Consider the following 20,477-nt stretch of genomic DNA (forward strand, 5'->3'; position numbering starts at 1 on the left):
GAGAATGGGAGGACTGCCTGAGATTGCTGGTGAGCAGGGACTTTGCTACGCATCCCCAGAAGGGAAAACCACACAGTGATCTGGCCGGACAGCTGAGTCACAAAGCAGAGAGGGACCACAGAGGAAGAAACAGAATGCACCCACAAGAAGGAGCACGGGCTGTGCAGAGCTAATCCCCAGAATGGCCAGGATGGGGACCCGCTTGCTGTGAGCAGAGCGCCCCGTCACATGGCCTGATTCCACACTTATTCTGTAATGAGTGGTAACTGGATCAGGCTGTTAACACAGATATTGTATTATGGAGTTGGGGGTACCGGGGAGGGAGGTTCAACAAAAAACAAATGAATGACGATGACTCCTATATGCAATAAATATAATAAAGAAAAAAATACAGAAATGACAAATTACACAAGGACAGATGCTTGAATCCACTGGATGAACCTGAAAATTATGAAAGTTATTAGAAAATTATTAAATTCATTATGATACTTGTTATTACCATGTACTGCTAAGACAGCTGTGCTCTGCTGATCTCCACACACACAGGTATAATCACCAGCATCATTGTCATCTAGATTGTGGATCTCCAGCTCTGCAGTGGTATCCTTCTGCCTCATTTTGTATTTGTCACTTGGCTTGAGCACCTTGTGTCCCTTCTTCCACTCCACTGGGGCAGCCTTGGTCAGCTCACAGCGCAGAGTGGCTGCACCACCTTCTGTGGCTTCTTCATTTCTTAATTCTTCTTGGAAAAATACCGGCAGGGCTAAGGAACAGAGAGTGAGGAAACATTCTCACAATCTCCAAGGATGACTAATAAATTAAAATGAGGTTGATGGTCACAAGCTTCTGTCCATGTCTAAACATTCTTCCACTCACTATGGAATTGGCCACCTCATAAGTGGTTCAAGACTGGAAGAGCAAATGTGTTACTGGTCAGGATGATGACGGAAGGAGAGTCAGGCAAGAACAGAGATTCAGGAGCTCTGAATTCAGCTCCTGGTTCTAGCCCAGAATTTCTTTGTGACCTTGGACAAGTGCCCCATGGGCAGGATTATAATACTTCCCTACCTGATAGGGAGATTGTGCAGATAAACCCGAATAATGTCTCAGATACTGCGGTGATGCGGGTCAAATAAGAAGACAAATATGCAGGATGTATTGTTAGAATTGTAAGAAAGACTGCACAGAACCAGCTCCTGCTTGCAGTGTTACTATTCTGAGCCCTTCAAATTGTCAGCCAAATGTTAACAAATTACAACCTAAGACCTCTCGTCTCATTTAAGAAATATAAAAATTCCAGCCCTACCTTCTCTCCTGGCTCATTCTGAAACAAGCAACACAAAAACAATGCGAGTAAGTGAAATCCTTCCAGCAGAAGTATACTGTAAGCACGTGTAAACATGAACAAATTAGATGGGAAATAGAAAAACACACAGGGTGTTAAGAGCAAGTACAAGAAGTAGAGATCCAGTGAGTTAGATGGAGATCAGGAAAAAAGAAGGAAAATGTATTATAGAAGAGTCATATTACAGTAAGATGAGAATGGGAGCTTAGTGGCTGTCAGTATTGAGTTTTCTAAAGGGGATGGTAGAAAAATCACACAATTAAAAAAAAAATCTGTTGTTTTTTTTACCATGCACTATCAAAGCTGCGGTTGTCTTCTGGTCTCCACATACACAGGTATAATCGCCAGAGTCCTTGATGTCTAAATCATGGATGACTAGTTCTGCAATGGCACCTTCCTGCCTCATTGTATATTTGTCACTTGGTTTGAGCGCCTTGTGCTTCTTTTTCCACTCCACCGAAGCAACCTTGGTCAGCTGACAGCGCAGAGTGGCTCTCCCACCTTCTGTGGCTTCCTCATTTGTCATTTCTTCCTTGAAACGTGCAGGCAGAGCTGAGGAGTTCAGAATGGACAGAGTACATGAACAGTCACATTACGGCAACTACCTGGCACAGACCTTGAACACACAAACCCACAGGATTATCAAATTGTGATCCAGTGGTCTGCAAAGCCTTCTCCGAAAGAGAATTAATCATACTGAGGACCACATAGTGGTGGGTTGGAGGGTTCGGAAAAGACCCTATCCTAAGGCAGATCTCTCTTTTATAAGATGCCCCACAGAATGAAACAGCTAGAGAGCCATCCTCGTCTTTCAGATCCCCTTCAGGGCAGGGACCTCTTTTTTACTGTATTTGTAGCGTGCCTACAACAAATCATTCTAAACCTGATTGAAGTTTCTAGGAGCTATTGTAATACAAATAATAAATAAAATAATAGGGTCACAAATGAAATGGCATTGGATGACATCTCACTTCTCATTTAGATGTGTCCTTGCAATGTGCTTAGTTCAATATAACATGACTGTCAGAACCTCCCCAAGGAAATTCTTCTTCTTTCGTATGACTTGGGTAGGTAGCAACCATTACAAATTTATATCTAGATTTGATAGCCAGCACATCACTGCAGCGGTGAGCTGGTGAATGTCGCTCAGGGCCCTGGCAAAAGAACGAAGGAGACATGATGTGCTCCATTGCATGTGTCTGGTGACCACAGTCGCATACAGGTGTTTGCCTCATTTTCCATTTAGAGAGAGTTTTAAAGAGCAAGATGACAACCTTCACGTGCTCCTGTTAAGTGTTGGTGGGTTTTGTGCTCTGTGCAAATTCACTAACATACCAATGTGGTCAACTAGCCGCTGGAGGTCACATTACTGACCTCCCAGTGAAAGTAGCCATGATTATATTTCCTGCCAAGGAAATCTAATAAGTGTTCAGAATTCACAAGGAAATATTTCTCTGATCATGGTGTTGGCTTTTATCATGATATTCCCCATTCTTGGAATGTAACATCATAACATTTATCGTGATAAAATTAATGTTACTGTTTTAATACCTACCATTGAACATGAAAATCAGAAGGATTTGTAGTTGAAATTGAGGTGTATTTCCCAACTCTCTGTGGAAATTTCTGCAATGAGTGCATGACCAACATCTGGTCCAAACAATGCAAACAGTCTATTTCTATTTCCGCTAACATTTTGCTAAATTCATCAGCAATATTTAAGAAAATTACAGCACATGGATTTTAACTTTTTAGTTATACAGACTAAATTATCGCAGGCTGAAAGTAGGGCTGTAATCCAGTTGATGATACTATTATTTTTCACAGAACAGATAGTAGAAAATTATGCACTTAATTTGGGATATATTATTTACCATTCACTGTTATGGCAGCTGTGGTTTTTTGGTCTCCATACATGCACGTATAATCTCCAGCATCTGTCAGATCTAAATCATGGATCACTAACTCAGCAATGGTGCCTTCCTGTCTCATTCTAAACTTGTCGCTTGGTTTGAGCACTTTGGGCCCCTTCTTCCATTCCACTGGGGCAGCGATCTTGGTCAACTCACAGTGCAGAATGGCTGCTTCACCTTCTCTGGCTTCCAAATTCTTCAATTCTTTTTTAAAACGTGGAGGAAGGACTGAGGAGCATAGGATGAACAGAGTGCATTAAAATTCAAGAAATAATTTCAGCTGGGTGGCTCCAGTAGATTAGTGTATTAATCTTCAGTCTCTAGTAATTTGGGTTACAACATACAGTATCTAAGAACCAAATTAAAATGATTTCATGGGTCTCATTTGAGTCCCTGGTTGCCATTTTCCCAGTGCACTAAGGTCAGCACATTACGCCCAAACTGCAGTCTGTTCTCTGAGACAGTCAAGCTCAGTGTTAGAACAGCTGAGGTGTAGCAGGTTAGGACTGAGAGGCATCGTCTGACATATATAATAGAAGAAACTTGCCCTGATCTTTCAAGAAGGTACGCCTAGTCTACTTGTGCTGTTATTAGGTTAGCATTTAAAAAGTATCCGATGTACTATTTAAAATTGCAAGCTATTATGGGTCACTTGGTTTCCCACTCATCTTCTCTCAAGTTACCTATTAAAATAAATGAAATCTCAGTAATATGATTAAAGAAATGAATTAAGAGGAAAACTCAAACCGTTGCATGTAATTTTGCCATGACTTAATTATTTACCCCCAAATTCTATTAACAAGACAAAAAGGAGCAAAAAACCCTCCATAATGTTATACCAAACCCAAATAATGGCATTTACGTGAAGAAAATTCACAGTGGTTGTTATAAATACAGTAGCAATATAAAATGACAGATGATACCAAGATCAGTTTGTGATCCTAGTTCCAATCATAGATGACATTGTAGAAAATCCCATATTATTTTTTGTTTTACCGTGCACTGTCAAGGATGCAGTGGTTTTGTGGTCTCCACACACACAAGTATAATCTCCAGCATCCTGTTCCTCCAGGTCATGGATTGTCAGCTCAGCAATGGCACCCTTCTGTCTCATTTGATATTTGTCACTAGCTTTGAGCACCTTTTGATCCTTCATCCACTCCACTGGAGCAGCTTTGGTCAACTCACAGTGGAGAGTAGCTGTCCCACTTTCTGTGGCTTCCTCATTTTTGAGTTCTTTTTTGAACAGAGCAGGCAGGGCTGGGGGATGTAATAGGGACAGAAAGTGCATCAAAATCCATAAACTCAGACTTTAATTTACACCGTTCTTTTAAATTACTAGATCTTGATTTATGCAGTGTTGTTGTAGCTGTGTCGGTCCCAGGATATTAGAGAGAAAAGGTGGGTGAGGCAATACCTTTTATTGGACCAACTTCTGTTGTTGAGAGAGACATGTTTTCGATCTCTCTCACCAACAAAAGTTGGCCCAATAAAAAATATTACCTCACCCACCTTGCCTCTTTAGATATTGATTTAGCAGCCTAACCATAAGTGCGGCATTAAGACATAACTTCCAGAACGTGATAATTGTCTGTTCAGTATCAAAGATACCTTTCATGAGAAGTATTCAAACAATCAGTAATAAGGTTTTTGATGGGCCTATAAACAACTACATAGAAGATAGCTTGTGGGGAAAAGGAAGTGTGGGCTTGGTGTGAAAGAGAAGACTGCATTTGGGTTGGGAGAAAGAAGAAAGGAATAAAATGCAAGGAAAGAGGACAGGGGGTAGACGTGCTTCAAAGGTTAAACTAGGATTTCAAAAGCATCTGAATGTTGAGATTTATCTAAAGATTCACCCACTGATCGGCACTATAAGTAAATTAACACTGCTGATAGCGTAATTAAGACTGTTTTGTATCACTCACCATCAGGGGTGCAGGATCAATTTTTATAGTGGGGGTGCTGATGACAGAAATCATGGAAACCATGTGTTTGGTGTTTGTTATTACTACTTCAAGCCAGGGGGTGCAGCAATACCCTAATTCCAGAACCACTGCTCACGACAGCAAAACTAGCAATCAAATTGCCATCGGCACCCATCCGATTGGATGTTGTAATTTCACCATTAGCACATATCACTGTCACCCCCAAGAAATATTGGGAACCATTTAATCCTGAGAGTCTGATTTCTCCAAAAAGTCCATTACCAAATGGAAGCCAAAATGTTCAAATATGGTTTCCTCAAGTTAGCAGGGTCGGCTCCAGGGTTTTTGCCGCCCCAAGCGGTACAAAAAAAAAAAAAAGCGCCGCAGGAGTGAGGGACCGTCCGCCGAATAGCTGGACCTGCTGCCCCTCTCCAGAGTGGCCGCCCCAAGCACCTGCTTGGCAAGCTGGTGCCTGGAGCCGGCCCTGCGAGTTAGGCACTGAAATCCATTGACTTCGATGAGAGTCGCGAGTATTCAAATCCTCTGAAAAATCAGGCCACTTTTATTTAGGAGCCTAAGTACATTCTTAGGGGCCTAGAAAATGTTGGCCTTACTAAGTACAGATAAAGTTTTTACTCTGTAAAGACACAAAACGGATCTAGAAAAGGAAGGCATCTGTACCCCCCTTTAGTTCACAATAAGGAAGACTATTTTAATACCAAGAGACACGGGTGAGGTGAAATGAAATACAGACCGGCACTATAGAAAGAAAAAAAGGAAAGGTGAAAACTAACTCTAAAACAGGTCAGGAAGGGAATTTCCAAAGGGAGTGAAGCTCTCTGGAATATTTCTCTTGTAAGGTGGAATTTTTGTTTACCATGGACTGTCAAGACAGCAGAGGTCTTCTGGTCTCCACACACACAGGTATAATCATCTGTATCTTCTACATCCAGGTCACGGATCAACAGCTCTGCAATGGCACCTTCCTGTCGCATTCTGTACTTTTCACTGGGTTTGAGCATTTTTTGCCCCTTCTTCCACTCCACTAGGACAGGGACTTTGCTCAGCTCACAGTGCAGAGTGGCTGTTGCACCTTCTGAGGCTTCCTGATTCTTCAATCCCTCTTTGAAAAATGCGGGCAGGACTGAGGGATAGCAAGAAGGACAGTTGGATTTAAAAATCGGAAAAGTCAAAACTAAATGTTCCCCTCATTTTTCAGTTAATTCCTCCTGAGTTATCAGACCCGGACTATCAGCTGTCATTATTCACTGCTCTCAAATAATCAGTATGAGAAAAAAACAGATAATCAGATAACCCCTATCCCCAGAAATGCACTCAGTATTTGTAGAAAGGAGCAGAAGCCTCACACATTATCGTCACAAATCATTACAGAAGGAAGTGGACAAGAGGATCAGAAGAGCAGGTCAGAAAACCATTTTTTTCCCTGTGAAATTTCAAATGAAAAAAATCTTCAAAACTTTTCAGTTGAAACATTTTGATTTTTCCATGAGAAGTTTCAAAATGAATTTTTTCTTGTTTCAACTTGAGATTTCTACAGAAAATGAAATGCCATTCTATGTCAAAACAAAACAAAGTCTCATTTTGAAATGTTAATTTGAAAAGGAAATTTTGTTTAGCAATATCCTGAAGGAAACAAATTTTTTTTTTACCTGATTTAACCTTTTTCCACATAAAAATAAATGTCTGTTTCAGCAAAACTATATTTTTCAGTGGGAAAACTTTCCATATGAAAAGTTTTGACCTGCTCTATTTGTGAGAGCATGGGAACTCTACAGCAATGCCCTTTACATACAGGACTGTATGTAATCACTTTTCTGTCTCAAAGTTGGAGCACAGGGAAAGAATCAATGTTTCTTAAGGACAGAATGGGATGTAACTTTTCAGTTTGTTGTAAAGCCTAAATACACCTCTACCTCAATATAACGCTGTCCTTAGGAGCCAAAAAATCCTACCGTGTTATAGGTGAAACCGCGTTATATCAAACTTGCTTTGATCCGCCGGAGTGCGCAGCCCCGCCCTCCCGGAGCACTGCTTTACCGCGTTATATCAGAATTCGTGTTATATCGGGTCGCGTTATATCAGGGTAGAGGTGTATTAGTCAGGCTATAGGTCTTACTAAGCTAACAGCTTATTGGGAGCATGAGTAGAACAATAACTCCAACAAAGAAACTTCCAGTGAAGAAACAATGGCCAGGAAACAGAAAAGCAGCAGCGGTTCTGGCTATGCAGGGTCCCATTCTTATGGGTTTGTCCGATTCTTATCTATTCCCACTGTTTTTGTGTCTCTGTAAGAGTTTGATCCAAACCTGACTGAAGTCAATGAGCAGCTTTTCATTGACTTCAATAAGCTTTGAATCAGGACCTTAGTGAGGAATGAAAAAGGTGTATAGGTTACATCGGGAAAGGAGTGTATCTATCCAAAGCAATGGAGGGGAAAACAATTACCATTTACAGTGAGAGACGCCATGGTCTGTTGGTCTCCACACACACAGGTATAATTTCCAGCATCTGTCACTTCTAGGTCTTGGATTATCAATTCAACACCACCACCTTCCCGTCTCATTTTATACTTGTCGCTCAGTTTGAGGGTCTTGTGTCCCTTCTTCCACTCCACGGTAGGAGCAACCTTGTTTAGCTCGCAGCGCAGAATGGCACTTTCGCCTTCTGTAACTTCTTGATTCTTCAGTTCTTTGGTGAAAAGTGTAGGCAGAACTGCAGAATGAATGTGATATGGACAGAAGGGCATCAGAGCGGAGAAACTCAGAATTACGAATGCTTTCCTCTGTTAGTTATCTAAGTCAATGCTGTCACTGTAGCCCCAAAGACTGAATTTTTTTAAAAGGTCTCATTGGGCTTTTGATTTTGTGCCCTCAATTGTGCAGGCTTATTTTATAGCATTTCAACATCTATCAATCTGATTCGTTGATAAAAATCAGGTGATTATATATCAAAATGCTACATAACCATTAGTATTTGTCTCAGCAAAATCACAGGCGTACAATCAGAGGCCACTTTTCAATATCAGGCCCAAAATGTTTTCCCTTGACATAAATAATATCCATGCAGATTAGTATCTGGTTTATTACAGTGTCTGTGTTCTCTCTAAAATAGAACTCTTTAGAAGGGAACATAACTAGAAACCATGGTGTCAACTTATGGCAGAGCTAAAATATTTTAGAGGGGCCGAGAAACAGTTCAAAATAAGTGATGGAATCTACAATAGCATAAAAAAAATGATAATTTTCACTAAACTATCCTCTATGTAATGGCATAAGATGATCATCATCATCTGGTCACCTTACGAACCCAGACCCAACATTCCAAGTAATTTGAAGTGAGAGAATATAGTCCCATTTTGTAACACGATCCCTAAGGAAAAACTTTCAAACAGCCACATATACAGACCAAAAGACTAGACTGAATTTGTATTTGAGCTGGGGAAAAGAAACATTTAGTTGTCTGTACTACCCTTAATATTTTTACATATATTGCCTATGAATGCAATTGCATGCAGCTCTCAACGGGATGAAAGAGAGGGAGAACGCAAAGAAAGATAAAGAAATTAAATACACATGGATACCATGAGTGGAATGAAGGTGGGGATAAAACATTATATTGGAAAAGGAATTTGAAAGGGGAGGAAATTATAGAGTTATATTGTTTTATATGGGACATATGCTGTGTGTTTCTTTTTACCATTCACTGTCAAGGTAGCTGTAGTCTGCTGTTCTCCACACACACAAGTGTAATCTCCAGCATCCGTCAAATCCAGATCATGGATCAACAGTTCAGCAAAGGGACCCTCCTGGCTTATTTTGCATTTTTCACTTGGTCTGAGAGCCTTTTGTCCCTTCTTCCACTCCACTGGGGCGGGCTTGCTCAATTTACAGTGCAGAGTGACTGTCCCACCCTCTGAAACTTCCTCGTTATTCAGTTCTTCTTGGAAAAGTGCAGGCAAGGCTGAAGAACGCAATATAGACAGAGACTGTATCAGAACCAGAATGCAGTGAGTAGGGTTTTTTGTGGGTCATCAGATTGTGATAACCCATTTTTTTCCAATCACACATTTCAAAGCCCTAAAAGAAGGAAACTAAGCAAAACATACAGTTAAATACACGTGCCTCATTCCTTGAATGGAGACAGCTTGTAGCAATAAGGATGAGAAGAAGTTGTGCATATAAAAGAAAAAGAAATGAGGGGACATAGCTGGACGGTGGCAAACCAATACCACAAGGGGGAATGTTCTTTATCAAGGTGACCCAGTGTCACCACAAAGCTGAGGAGACGAGTCCTCTTTCCAAAACTGCACTGAACAAGGGATCAGAGAAGCAGCCATGGATCAGTGTAAATGCTGAATGCCAACATCTTGAGTTCCATAGAGGAGATAAATATAAAACCACCTATTTAATTTGGGGCACATTTACCATTTACTGTTAGAGCAGCTGTTGTCTTCTGGTTGCCACACACACAAGTGTAATCGCCAGCATCCGCCAAATCTAGGTCTTGGATAATCAACTCAGCAAAGCGGCCTTCCTGCCTCATCCTGTATTTGCCACTTGGTTTCAGCACCTTTTGATCCTTCATCCACTCAACTGAGTCGACAGCCTTGGTCAGCTCACAGTGCAGTGTGGCTGTTCCACTCTCGGTGGCTTCCTCGTTCTTCAGTTCCTTTTTGAAACGTACGGGTAGGGCTGAGGGACGCAGAACGAACAAATATTTCATCCAGATGCCACAAAGTAGGAACTACGAAGTGTTTTCCTTGGGCAACGACTGAACTATAATTTATTTTTTAACTCCATGAGCCTCATCACAACACTCTTACACCAAGCATGCTCTAGCATTTGTCTAGCTGGAAACAATAGCTTTCAGGTGGATTGTTCTCTGGGAATCAAAGTCCCCAGTAAAGCAAGACTTCTGTGACAGACAACAGAAGAAGAGATTGACTGTACTTAATCCCCTCAACAGAGAGGTTGATAATTGCCCAGGGGGTCTCATGCTTCAGTACTAATTCAGTAAAATATACGTGCATGCTCTTTGCCTGGTTAGCATTCTTTAGAAGACTTTATATTGCACACACATGCACTGAATTCTGTCAGGGTAGAGAACAAATGGATATAGGAGCCACAGCACGATGTGCAAAGAAGAACAAAGAGAAGGACAAGAAGGACACAGGTAAATTTTGTTAGGAAATAGGTAAAAGGGGGGAAAACTCTCAGGAGTGTCATTTTTTATGACTTTTTACCATTCACTGTTAAGGCTGCTGTGGTTTTTTGATCTCCAAATACACATGTGTAATCTCCAGCATCCTTCAGATCTACATCGTGGATGACCAGCTCAGCAATGGTGCCTTCTTGTCTCATTCTGTATTTGCCACTTGGCCTGAGCCCCTTAGGCCCCTTCTTCCACTCCACTGGAGCGGCTTTGCTCAGCTCACAGTGCAGAGTGGCTGTTCCACCTTCTGTGGCTTCCATGTTCTTCAGTTCTTCTTTGATGAGTGCAGGCAGGGCTGAAGGAGGAAGCATGCATTTATATGACGTGCATCAACATAATATGGTTGCACTGTGCATGGCATAGTAGACTGAGACAAGGAACAGTTACATGACTCTCTTTCAGTGCCATGACTTTATAAGGATATTGAAGGTGGTGGAATCTCCTTCCTTAGAGGTTTTTAAGGTCAGGCTTGACAAAGCCCTGGCTGGGATGATTTAGTTGGGGTTGGTCCTGCTTTGAGCAGGGGGTTGGACTAGATGACCTCCTGAGGTCCATTCCAATCCTGATATTCTATGATTCTATGACAAGGACGGCATGGGCGAAAGGCTACATAAAAGGGGAAAGTGAGCTGGCACTTAAGGAAAAGCCTGGATAAATGGAGAGGTCTGTCTCCAGAGCTGATAAATTGGCATGTTCATTAGCACACAATTAATTTTTTTGGGGGAAAAAAAGAATTAAACACAATTTAAAATAACGGTTGCCAAGCAGTTACTCTGCCAAAGAACCTGCTTTTTAACTCCCTGCAAAAAAACTATTATTTAAAATCAGACATTTTGCCTCACAGGGCCTTTCAGCTAGATAGTCGAGTTCGGACAAGTGCCTTACTCCAGAGCAGAAAAGAGGTTTTACTGCAATAATTATTTCAAAGCCATTGACAGATATTATGTTGTCAACAAAAGGTCATTTGACTGATATTTCTTGATAGGAGGGTTACCTAGAGAACACAACAGAAAATCAGGACCAGCCTGGGCTGCCTCTCCCTCAGAACCCCCACCCCACCTCCGGATCCAGAACTGTGCAGGGGAGGCCCCTGCCCTGGGGCCACTAAGACCCATACAGTGGCCCTCCTCCCTCCAGCCATGTGGCTTTGGGGAGAGAAATTGCAGGGAGGAGCCAGCCAGAGACTCAACCTGAGAGTATGAGGAGCCTCTGCAGAAACTGTTTAAGCCGAGTACTTTGAACACTGGCGATGTCATCATCATCATCATCAATACTTTTTACAGGTTTGACTGGACATTTTCTGCCTTACGCTCACTGGCGGTTTGCTCCAGCCCTCTCTCACGGACTCCTCACCTCAGCATCACGCCACATCTGCTCCTCATACTCTCCTCCTTCCTTCCTTGCCCAACCATCCCCTTCCCTTCAATGTTCCCTCTCCCTTCCTGTGTCTTTGTATTTGAATGCTGCCAACTAACCTCTCACATCCCTCCCAAAAAATCATGGCACTAACATGATATTTGCCACTGATTGCTCTGCTTACGTATCATGTCATTACCCCCAACCCATCATCAGTCTTCTCTATCTAGACTGTCAGCTCTTTGGGGCAGGGACTATCTGCCCCTCTGTGTTCATTCAGCAGCTTGCCCATTTTAGTCAGTCCCTAGGCACTACCGTAATAAACATGATTAATAGCAACAACAGAAAGCGATGAAAACCTCTACCGTGGATTTTGACTTGAGCCGTCGTCTGCTGGTCTCCAGTATCACAGGTGTATCTTCCAGCATCCTCTGGTTCTGCATTGTGAATGAGCAGCTCTGCCACACAACCCTTCTGCTTCTGCTCATACTTGGCACTCTCCTGGAGTGTGGCTCCTCCCTTCTTCCACACCACTCGGGCATCGGGTTTAGTGATCTCACAGCGCAAAGCTACGGTGCTCCCCTCTTCCATTTCTGTGTTCTGCAGGTTTTGTTTAAAAAGGACTGGCAGAGCTAAAATATACAACCAGAGGTGATCAATATTGTGTACAGACCATCTCCACCACGCCCATATGACAATGCTCTGATATGGTCTACCCTTTCAACCCCAATCAAGAAAGATGGCCAGTATGTTTAAAACTAAGAGGAAGTATTATCATTATTATTGGACTTGTGACAGGCAGTGTGGTGTATTCGGGCATGGAACAAGTGCAAATTCCTTTCAATTGTATAAAACAAACCAAAGGAAGAACTTCTTTGCACAATGCACAGTCAAGCTGTGGAACTCATTGCCAGGGGATGTTGTGAAGGCCAAAAGTATATCTGGGTTCAAAAAAGAATTAGATAAGTTCATGGAGGACAGGTCCATCAATGGCTATAAGCCAACATGGTCGGGATGCAACCCTACGCTCTAGGTGTCCCTAAACTTCCAAATGCCAGAAGTTGGGACTGGAGAACAGGGGATAGATCACCCACATTGCTTTAGTGTAATGTAAAATTGCACTAAAGCAACACAGATATTACTGAGAACATATATTGTTGTTAAACCTTAACTATGGACCCATAACTGGCACCTCTATAATAAAGAACCGCTGTTAAATTATAGCACATGTATTAAGTACTGCATAAGTAAAATAAATTGAGATCTACCAGCTCTGCCTACCATTTACTTCCACCCGAGCAGTTGTCTTTTGTTCTCCAGTGCTGCAGGTATAGTCTCCAGCATCTATTGATTTGGCATCTTGAATTATGAGCTCTGCAACAGTGCCGTGTTGCTTTAACTCATACTTGTCACTGGGTAGTAGAACTGTATCTCCCTTTGTCCATTTCACGGGGATGTCAGGTTTGCTAAGCTCACAGGTCAGTTTGACTTGACTTCCTTCTTTAGCTTCCTCATTCTGGAGTTCTCGTTTGAAAAGAACTGGCAGAGCTAAAAATGTAGAATTGCAGACTGTGACCATTCAAGAAAACAAGAGTGCCGGGAAATCACTTTTCCCCTTTTTGCTTCAGCCCACACGAGCCCTTTCACGTAAGATATAGAATCACAGAATACCAGGTTGAAAAAGTGCTTAGATTCTAATAATCCATCTCCAGTTATCAGTGCAATATATTATTAATAACAACACAAATATTATTTAAATGGTTTAAACACTTAATAGCATGAGATCTCTATAGCATGTGAAGACGCTCTAAGGGCCCAATCATGAGAGAAACTGGACATCTTCAACTCCCCTATATCGCTAGTTCCATGCCTGCTTCATGCTGTGAACTACTGAATACACAGACGAGGGGAACTGTTTTACACCATTTTTGTCACTGCAGTTAGTAAAAAGTATCCTTTCTCTAGTACTACATTTTGCAGATGTCAGTCAGGGATGTGAGAAGTTGGACTACACTCCGGACAGGTGTTCAGAGCTAGCCCATTGCCATATAAAAAAAGAGAACTAGCAAAGTAAAATAATATAATACATACGGAAAGAGAACACAAGGATAGGACAAACAGCATGACAAACAATAGCAGACACATTCATTTTCCCAGTCAAGGATTCCTTCTCCTTATAGGAAGCCAGACACATTTTTATCAGACATGAAGATGTACTAACTTAGCAAACACTGCAAAGCATACACAGAGAGAAAGCTGAGCAAATAGATAAAAGAGTCCCAGGGAAGATTCCTACACAGCTTCTGTCAGAGACAGTGATTTCAGACAGCAAAGTGAATTGGTGAAGAGTAGGTGGCATCCAACGTTTCTGGTAGTGTTGACTGTGGAAGAGGAAAGAGGAAACATCTGGTGGGGTTTCCCGCTTCAGACCAGTTACAGTAGAAAGTGCTGTTGCTTGATGGTCTCTGTTTTCACGAACGTGTTCACTACTGTCTTCTAGCGCAAGGTTACGAATGTGCAGCTCGGCACTTACACTTTCTGATTCATCACACACTAGTTGCTTGGCTGAAGAACGACAGCTCCTTTCCTCCATTCCACTTTCAGCCCTACTTCGGCACACTCACACCTTTCATGTGGCATTGCCTTTATCAACCACTTCTTCATTCTGGAACTCTTGAGTGAACTTCCTGGGTTCATAGCTGGAAGGGTCATGGCAGTACAATGTGTTATAACATGTGTCCTTATCCCATGGGTCATCTACATCTACTGTTCCACTGGGGATCTTTTGAATCCATTTGCTTAAATCCTTTAACCCTCAAGAGGAGAAATTTCAAATCGATTGTAGCTGCTGTGTAACAAAACATTGCATTTATTTTCTTGATAAAAATATCCTCTCCCCCCAAGTGTCAGAGCGAGTTCCTATTGAAACCAATGGGGGTGTTTCTATTGTCTTTAATGGGAGTTGGATCAGTCCCCTAGTGTGGTAGAAAAGCATAACGAACAAACCAAGATGAGTGACAACCATAAAGCTCTCCTTCATCACATGGTTAAGATAGTCCTTCCTTCCATTTTTAGGGCAAAATCCTGCTCTCCAGAACTCAGTTCTAAATGGTGCTCTCCCCACGTACCTGGATGACTCAGTGACATTCACGGGAGATGAACACACATAAGGAAGCTGACTGAAAATCAATGTGCATAACTGAGAAGGGTATTTTCCTTTCAGCTCAGTAAACTACACCCAGCCCCAGACCATCTATCCTTGCACTCCAAAGCTCATTTCAATCTCAGAACAAATGTTTTTTCTATTTTACACTTGTCACCTGTCTGGAGGCTGTCCAGCTGAGTTAGTCAGAACATATCCTGCATTACAGTGTGAAGAGATGGAGTTAATTTTCAGCTCAGTTGCAGCCAGGTGTTAAATTGTTATTTTGACCTTTATGTTAGGCATCATCACTCCAAACGTCCTTACCCTTGACAGTGACAACTGCACTACTTTTAGCTGTTCCAGCCTCACACTCATATCTGCCACTGTCTCTCTCTTCTGTCCCATGAATGACAAGCGTGGCTTCAAATCCCGACCGGCTGATCTTATACTTAGAGGAGTTTCTAAGGGTCTTCCCATCTTTGCACCACTTTACCGGGCTGTCTGACTTGGAGGTTTCACAATGAAGAAAGGCATCCTCTCCCTCAATGATTTCGGCATCAGCAAGCTCCTTTGTAATGATGCAGGGCTTCTCTAGAATCACATAAAACTTGTCTGAGATTTTCAGAGGGAGGGGAGCAGCACATTCCTTACATGTGATTATTTATACCAAAGATCTGGTTCAATATTCTGCAACATCGTTATCGGAAAAGAACAATTTGGGGATGGGAGGCATTAAGCCCTCATAGTGGGGCTTTCTACCCCTAGACATGGTTTTGAAAATGCCTGGTACAGTATGGCAAAATCCAGGGGGCAAATGTCTCAGTGGACAAATATGAATCAGGGATAAGTCATCTACGACAGGCATGGTTTAACATTAACTAGGGAGAAGCATGAATTTCACTAGCTCAGGAAAATTCCCCTAGATCCCCTTCAATATGAACAATGCACAACATGATGCTTCTGCCTAAACAATAAGTGTACATGTTCACAGTGAGAAAACTGATCCGACATGAAGAGCATGGCAATGCAAATTGGTCAGAACCAATCAACTGTTGACTTTTGGCTTCTCAGGGGTTTTTAAAGAAGTGAATCAGAAACTGGTTTTTGCCAGCAGATCGTGACACGTTTTTGCCACTTACATGCCAGTGTTTTGCTAGTAAAAGCGGCTTTTTTTGCTTTCTGAAAACAGCTGCTCATTCTGCAGAACAATGTCAATGTTATAAAATGGTGCAAAGTTTCACCCTTCCAAAACTGTTCACGTGATTCTTCAAAAAGTGTTCAATTTGATGCAGCAGAAACCAACTATTTTACTTAGCTCTGCATACTGAAGAATTATTTTATGACTCCAAGAGGTACACAGGATGGGTCCTGAATTCATTACATTCAGGTCATGTGGCCTCATTGACGCTCTCCACTTGCCTCTGTCTCTCTCCCTTGTTTCTCAATCCTGACTTCTCTAACTAAAGAACTCACATCACAGAACCTAATTTATAGCATTTACTGCTCTCTCTCTACTTGCACACATATACCACTACCCAGTGCTGGCCTCTACTCTCTTTATCCTTTCCTGCAGCCTTTATGTTTGAATTACCTTTAACAACCAAACTGGCAGATGTTTTCTTATCACCAGCTTCAAAGGTAATGACCCCCGAATCCTTCAGTGACAGTTTTTTCAAGGTTAGCAAGTGATATCCTCCAGGCTGAGACTGGATGTCATTAAGTTCATTGGTATGGAGTGGGGTTTTATCCAAAAACCACTGCACATTGCTATATTCTACTGGAGAGATTCTGCATTTGAACATGGCAGATTCTCCTTCTACCACATCAACATCTTCCAGATCTTCGATTATTAGTATTTTCTGGCCTGAAAGGAACACAGACATATCAATTGCTGGACTCCTTAGCTTCTATCCCTGTATTCGGATAAAGGCAAAGGGGAATGCCAATGATATGACCTCCAGCACGAGTGCTTTTGTGAAAAGAACGCGATTCTTGGTACAGAAGGTTTAAATACAATTCCACTGTTATAGAGCAAAGAATTCAAAGAAAATAAATATTTACAGGACATACCAGAACAGGATGAAGACAAATTCAGGACACTAAGCTACATGCCACTGATTTGTAAAGATTCCAGTACACAGTCAGGGGAAAATTACAATTCTAATATTTTAATCTCCCCAGAATATCAGAAATGAAATCCACTACATGGACCTGAGAAAAGAATGAGGCCCTTAATATGCCATGTGTTCTGGACATCTAGGTTCATTGAATGGAAGTTCCCAAAACCCCTGTCTTGATTTATCATATTTTGCTAGACCACATACAACTTTCTTCTTTAGTGCTACCAGTCAGATTCCAACTTCTCTGTAAACAGCCAAATGACAAACACACTGATGAATGGAGATTTAATTTGGGGACTATGTTAGTAATTTATCTGTCAAAGGAAAAACAAGAAGCAGTCCTGGAAATCAGTCTAAGAGCAGGAAAAAAAAGTTTCAGAGTAACAGCCGTGTTAGTCTGTATCCGCAAAAAGAAGAACAGGAGTACTTGTGGCACCTTAGAGACTAACAAATTTATTAGAGCATAAGCTTTCGTGGACTACAGCCCACTTCTTCGGATAAAGATAGTCCTGATGTCACTGTGAATTACAACATAAATTCAGGAAGTGTTAATTTGGGGGGAGGGATAGCTCAGTGGTTTGAGCATTGGTATGCTAAACCCAGCATTGTGAGTTCAATCCTTGAGGGGGCAATTTGGGGATTTAGCTGGGGATTGGTCCTGCTTTGAGCAGGGGTTGGACTAGATACCTCCTAGGGTCCCTTCCAACCTGCATATTCTATGATTCTACTGTACCACAAAATCCAAGGTACTCCCATAGTTTTCATGGACTAAGCTTGTTCCACATTTTCAGTCATATATTTGATCTTAATAACATTGTCCTTTCTAGTTGTTAAATCAAATATTTTATAGGTCAACAAAGTTGTTTAAAGTCGGCATTAGAAATCTTTCACACTATGCAACAGACACTGTATGATGTCTTATGCAAGACCCTGGGTCCTCCCTATTTTAGGGTAATTTGGTGCTTTTGGAAAGCTAGAGGGTTGCACACTGTTTCTTTTGTCAGGTGAACTGGCAGATAATGGGAGGGGCAAGAATGCAGTGTCTATCCCTGAATCCGTAGCAATTTTACAAGGCACTGCCACAGAACCTAAAATTGTATTGTTAAATCATCTAAGTTGCTCCTCTTCTTCTCTTTGTTGTTTTATCAGTTTCGTTTTAAATAACAATTTCCCCTTGATAGCGTCCTTTTGGTGCTGCAATCAGAGAAGCGTGAGCGCCTCGGTATGTTGTGACACCAGAGGTAACTCAACCAGTCGCCATTCACTCCCTCCAATAACTTTAACCCTAACCTGAAAACCCTAATCCTGCTGCTTGCCTCGGGCATCTTTCCCATTGACCGTGCTTATTTGGTGCTGAGGACAAAGAATCCCTCTTCCTGCCCCACCAAATGGGCACCGTTTAGATTAACTAAAACAGTTTTGACTGGGCAAAGGTACATAATCTTGCCTGAGGCAGGTGTCGTGGGGAGGGAGTCATAGTGCAAATCTGCAGCCTCACCCTGCCTCAGTCAATATAGCTCCAGATCTGAAACAGCCCCTGCTATTCCAGTCCTGAACCCCCACACCCTTCAATTCTGTCAAAGCACCTCAATCCTGACCTGCAGTTTCATTTCAACCAATGGGACTGAAGCATGCAAATTAACTAGATGGAGAGAGTGATGATTGCTTGAATTACCTCTGATGTCACAATGCTCCTCTGCCTGCATCACCAAAATGAGCGCTATGTGGAAATCAGGCTTTCCCCAAGTTCTGGTTTTTCGACTATCAAAAGAGGTCATCCCAGCGGTTCGCCGCTCCAGGCCAATGTGGGCTGTGGGAAGCGGCGGCCAGCACATCCCTTTGCCCACGCCGCTTCCCGCAGCCCCTATTGGCCTGGAATGGCAAACCGCAGCCAGTGGGACCCATGATCAGCCAAACCTGTGGACGCGGCAGGTAAACAAACCAGCCCAGCCCGCCAGGGTGCTTACTCTGGCGGGCCATGTGCCAAAGGTTGCCGATCCCTGGCCTAGAACATTCTCTGAAATGTTAGACTTGATTGGACGTGGTATTCAAAGGTTATTGCATTACTGACATAGAAACAGAGGAGTTCAGTTTTAGGCCTCACTTTGTTTGGCCACTTCGAAGGTCAGGCAATTCATTGCTTCTGTAGGCTAAATTCATTGCACTCCTGGGGAATATTTAGATTTTGACGAATCAGGATATTCTGATGGGAAAATTTCCAACCAGCTCTACCCCTAACCCGCCTAACCCATACCCTGTCTACCCTCTTCCATCTCCTCATGCCTCAAGGTCTGTGAGTTCCCCATTTCCAGCTGCCCCCTTACGAAGGTCCCCATTCTCTCCTCCCACTCTTTCCGCTGGTCAGGAGAGCTATGTGTGCCCCGTCTCCCCCATGAATGTTATCACATTACAGATAGACAAAGAAATGCCATTGAGTCAAGCATTAGGCCTCACTTCACCTGGCCAATTAATCTGCATTCATGCACAACCGACACTAAATTACAGACGGGTATAAAATTAATTCAGCTACTTGAAAGTGCAAAATAAAATGTATCAATGGGCCAAAAGTATGTCCCTGGTGCCTGACCCAAGTGCATATGTTTGGGACAGGGGTTTGCCACAGGGCTCAAGAGAAGCAAATCCTTCTTCCATGGCAGAAGAATGATTCTCCAGCTATTGCCACTTCCTGAAGACTGCAGCAGCCATTCTGCATACAGGCCCTGTGCAGAACTAACCACACACACACACACACACACACACACACACACCCTTGGCTCCACAAATCCGATCAATCACATATAGACACACACATACTCGTGCCCATTTTTTAAATTGCACCCACAGCATTTCAGGCCTAAATTTTCAAAAGTGACTAGTGATTCTGGGTGCCCATTCAAGTCACCTTGATTGTCAAGGGTGAATGCTCAGGCAGTTTCTGAAAGTCAGTCTCCTTCAAGGAGTCTCAATCTGGGCACCAAAAAAAAAATGGAGGGGCTAAAAACTACTAGCCATTTTTGAAAACATGAGCCTCTAAGCCAGAGGTGGGCAAACTACGGCCCGTGGGTCACATTCGGCCCGCGGGACCTTCCTGCCCAGCCCCTGAGCTCCTGGCCCGGGAGGTTAGGCCCTGGCCCCTCCCCTGCTGTTCCCCCTCCCCCGCAGCCTCATCTCACTGCACCACCAACACAATGCTCTGGGCAGCGGGGTTGTGAGCTCCTGGGGCAGCGCAGCTGCAGAGCCATGGCCTGACCTGATGCTCTGTGCTGCGCGGTGGTGTGGCTGGCTCAAGCCGGGCGGTGTGGCTGTCTGTCCTGGTGCTCTGGGCGGCGTGGCCATAGTGCCACCAGCCACCAGTGCTCCAGGCAACGCGGTAAGGGGGCAGGGAGTTGGTGGGGGTGGATAGAAGGCAGGGGAGTTCAGGGTGGTGGTCAGGGGGCGGGG

The 20,477-nt window shown here is 42.9% G+C and overlaps 1 protein-coding gene across 3 annotated transcripts in view; it reads right to left on the reverse strand.

Moving 5' to 3' along the window:
• OBSCN (obscurin, cytoskeletal calmodulin and titin-interacting RhoGEF) overlaps positions 1 to 20,477 on the reverse strand; it is a 308,809-nt gene that overhangs the window by 153,880 nt on the left and 134,452 nt on the right. For all 3 annotated transcript variants that reach the window (XM_054016662.1, XM_054016661.1, XM_054016659.1), the window contains exons 44-56: positions 16,508 to 16,780; positions 15,241 to 15,507; positions 13,053 to 13,319; positions 12,137 to 12,403; positions 10,447 to 10,710; positions 9,629 to 9,895; positions 8,901 to 9,164; positions 7,650 to 7,916; positions 6,061 to 6,327; positions 4,255 to 4,518; positions 3,220 to 3,486; positions 1,634 to 1,897; positions 500 to 763 (exon numbers count right to left, since the gene is read on the reverse strand). In XM_054016662.1, coding sequence (XP_053872637.1) covers positions 500 to 763; positions 1,634 to 1,897; positions 3,220 to 3,486; positions 4,255 to 4,518; positions 6,061 to 6,327; positions 7,650 to 7,916; positions 8,901 to 9,164; positions 9,629 to 9,895; positions 10,447 to 10,710; positions 12,137 to 12,403; positions 13,053 to 13,319; positions 15,241 to 15,507; positions 16,508 to 16,780 — 3,462 coding nt within the window. The remainder of the gene's footprint in view (positions 1 to 499; positions 764 to 1,633; positions 1,898 to 3,219; positions 3,487 to 4,254; positions 4,519 to 6,060; positions 6,328 to 7,649; positions 7,917 to 8,900; positions 9,165 to 9,628; positions 9,896 to 10,446; positions 10,711 to 12,136; positions 12,404 to 13,052; positions 13,320 to 15,240; positions 15,508 to 16,507; positions 16,781 to 20,477) is intronic.

This window comes from Malaclemys terrapin, chromosome 2 (genome assembly GCF_027887155.1).
Source record: "Malaclemys terrapin pileata isolate rMalTer1 chromosome 2, rMalTer1.hap1, whole genome shotgun sequence".
Lineage (NCBI taxonomy): Eukaryota > Metazoa > Chordata > Testudines > Emydidae > Malaclemys > Malaclemys terrapin.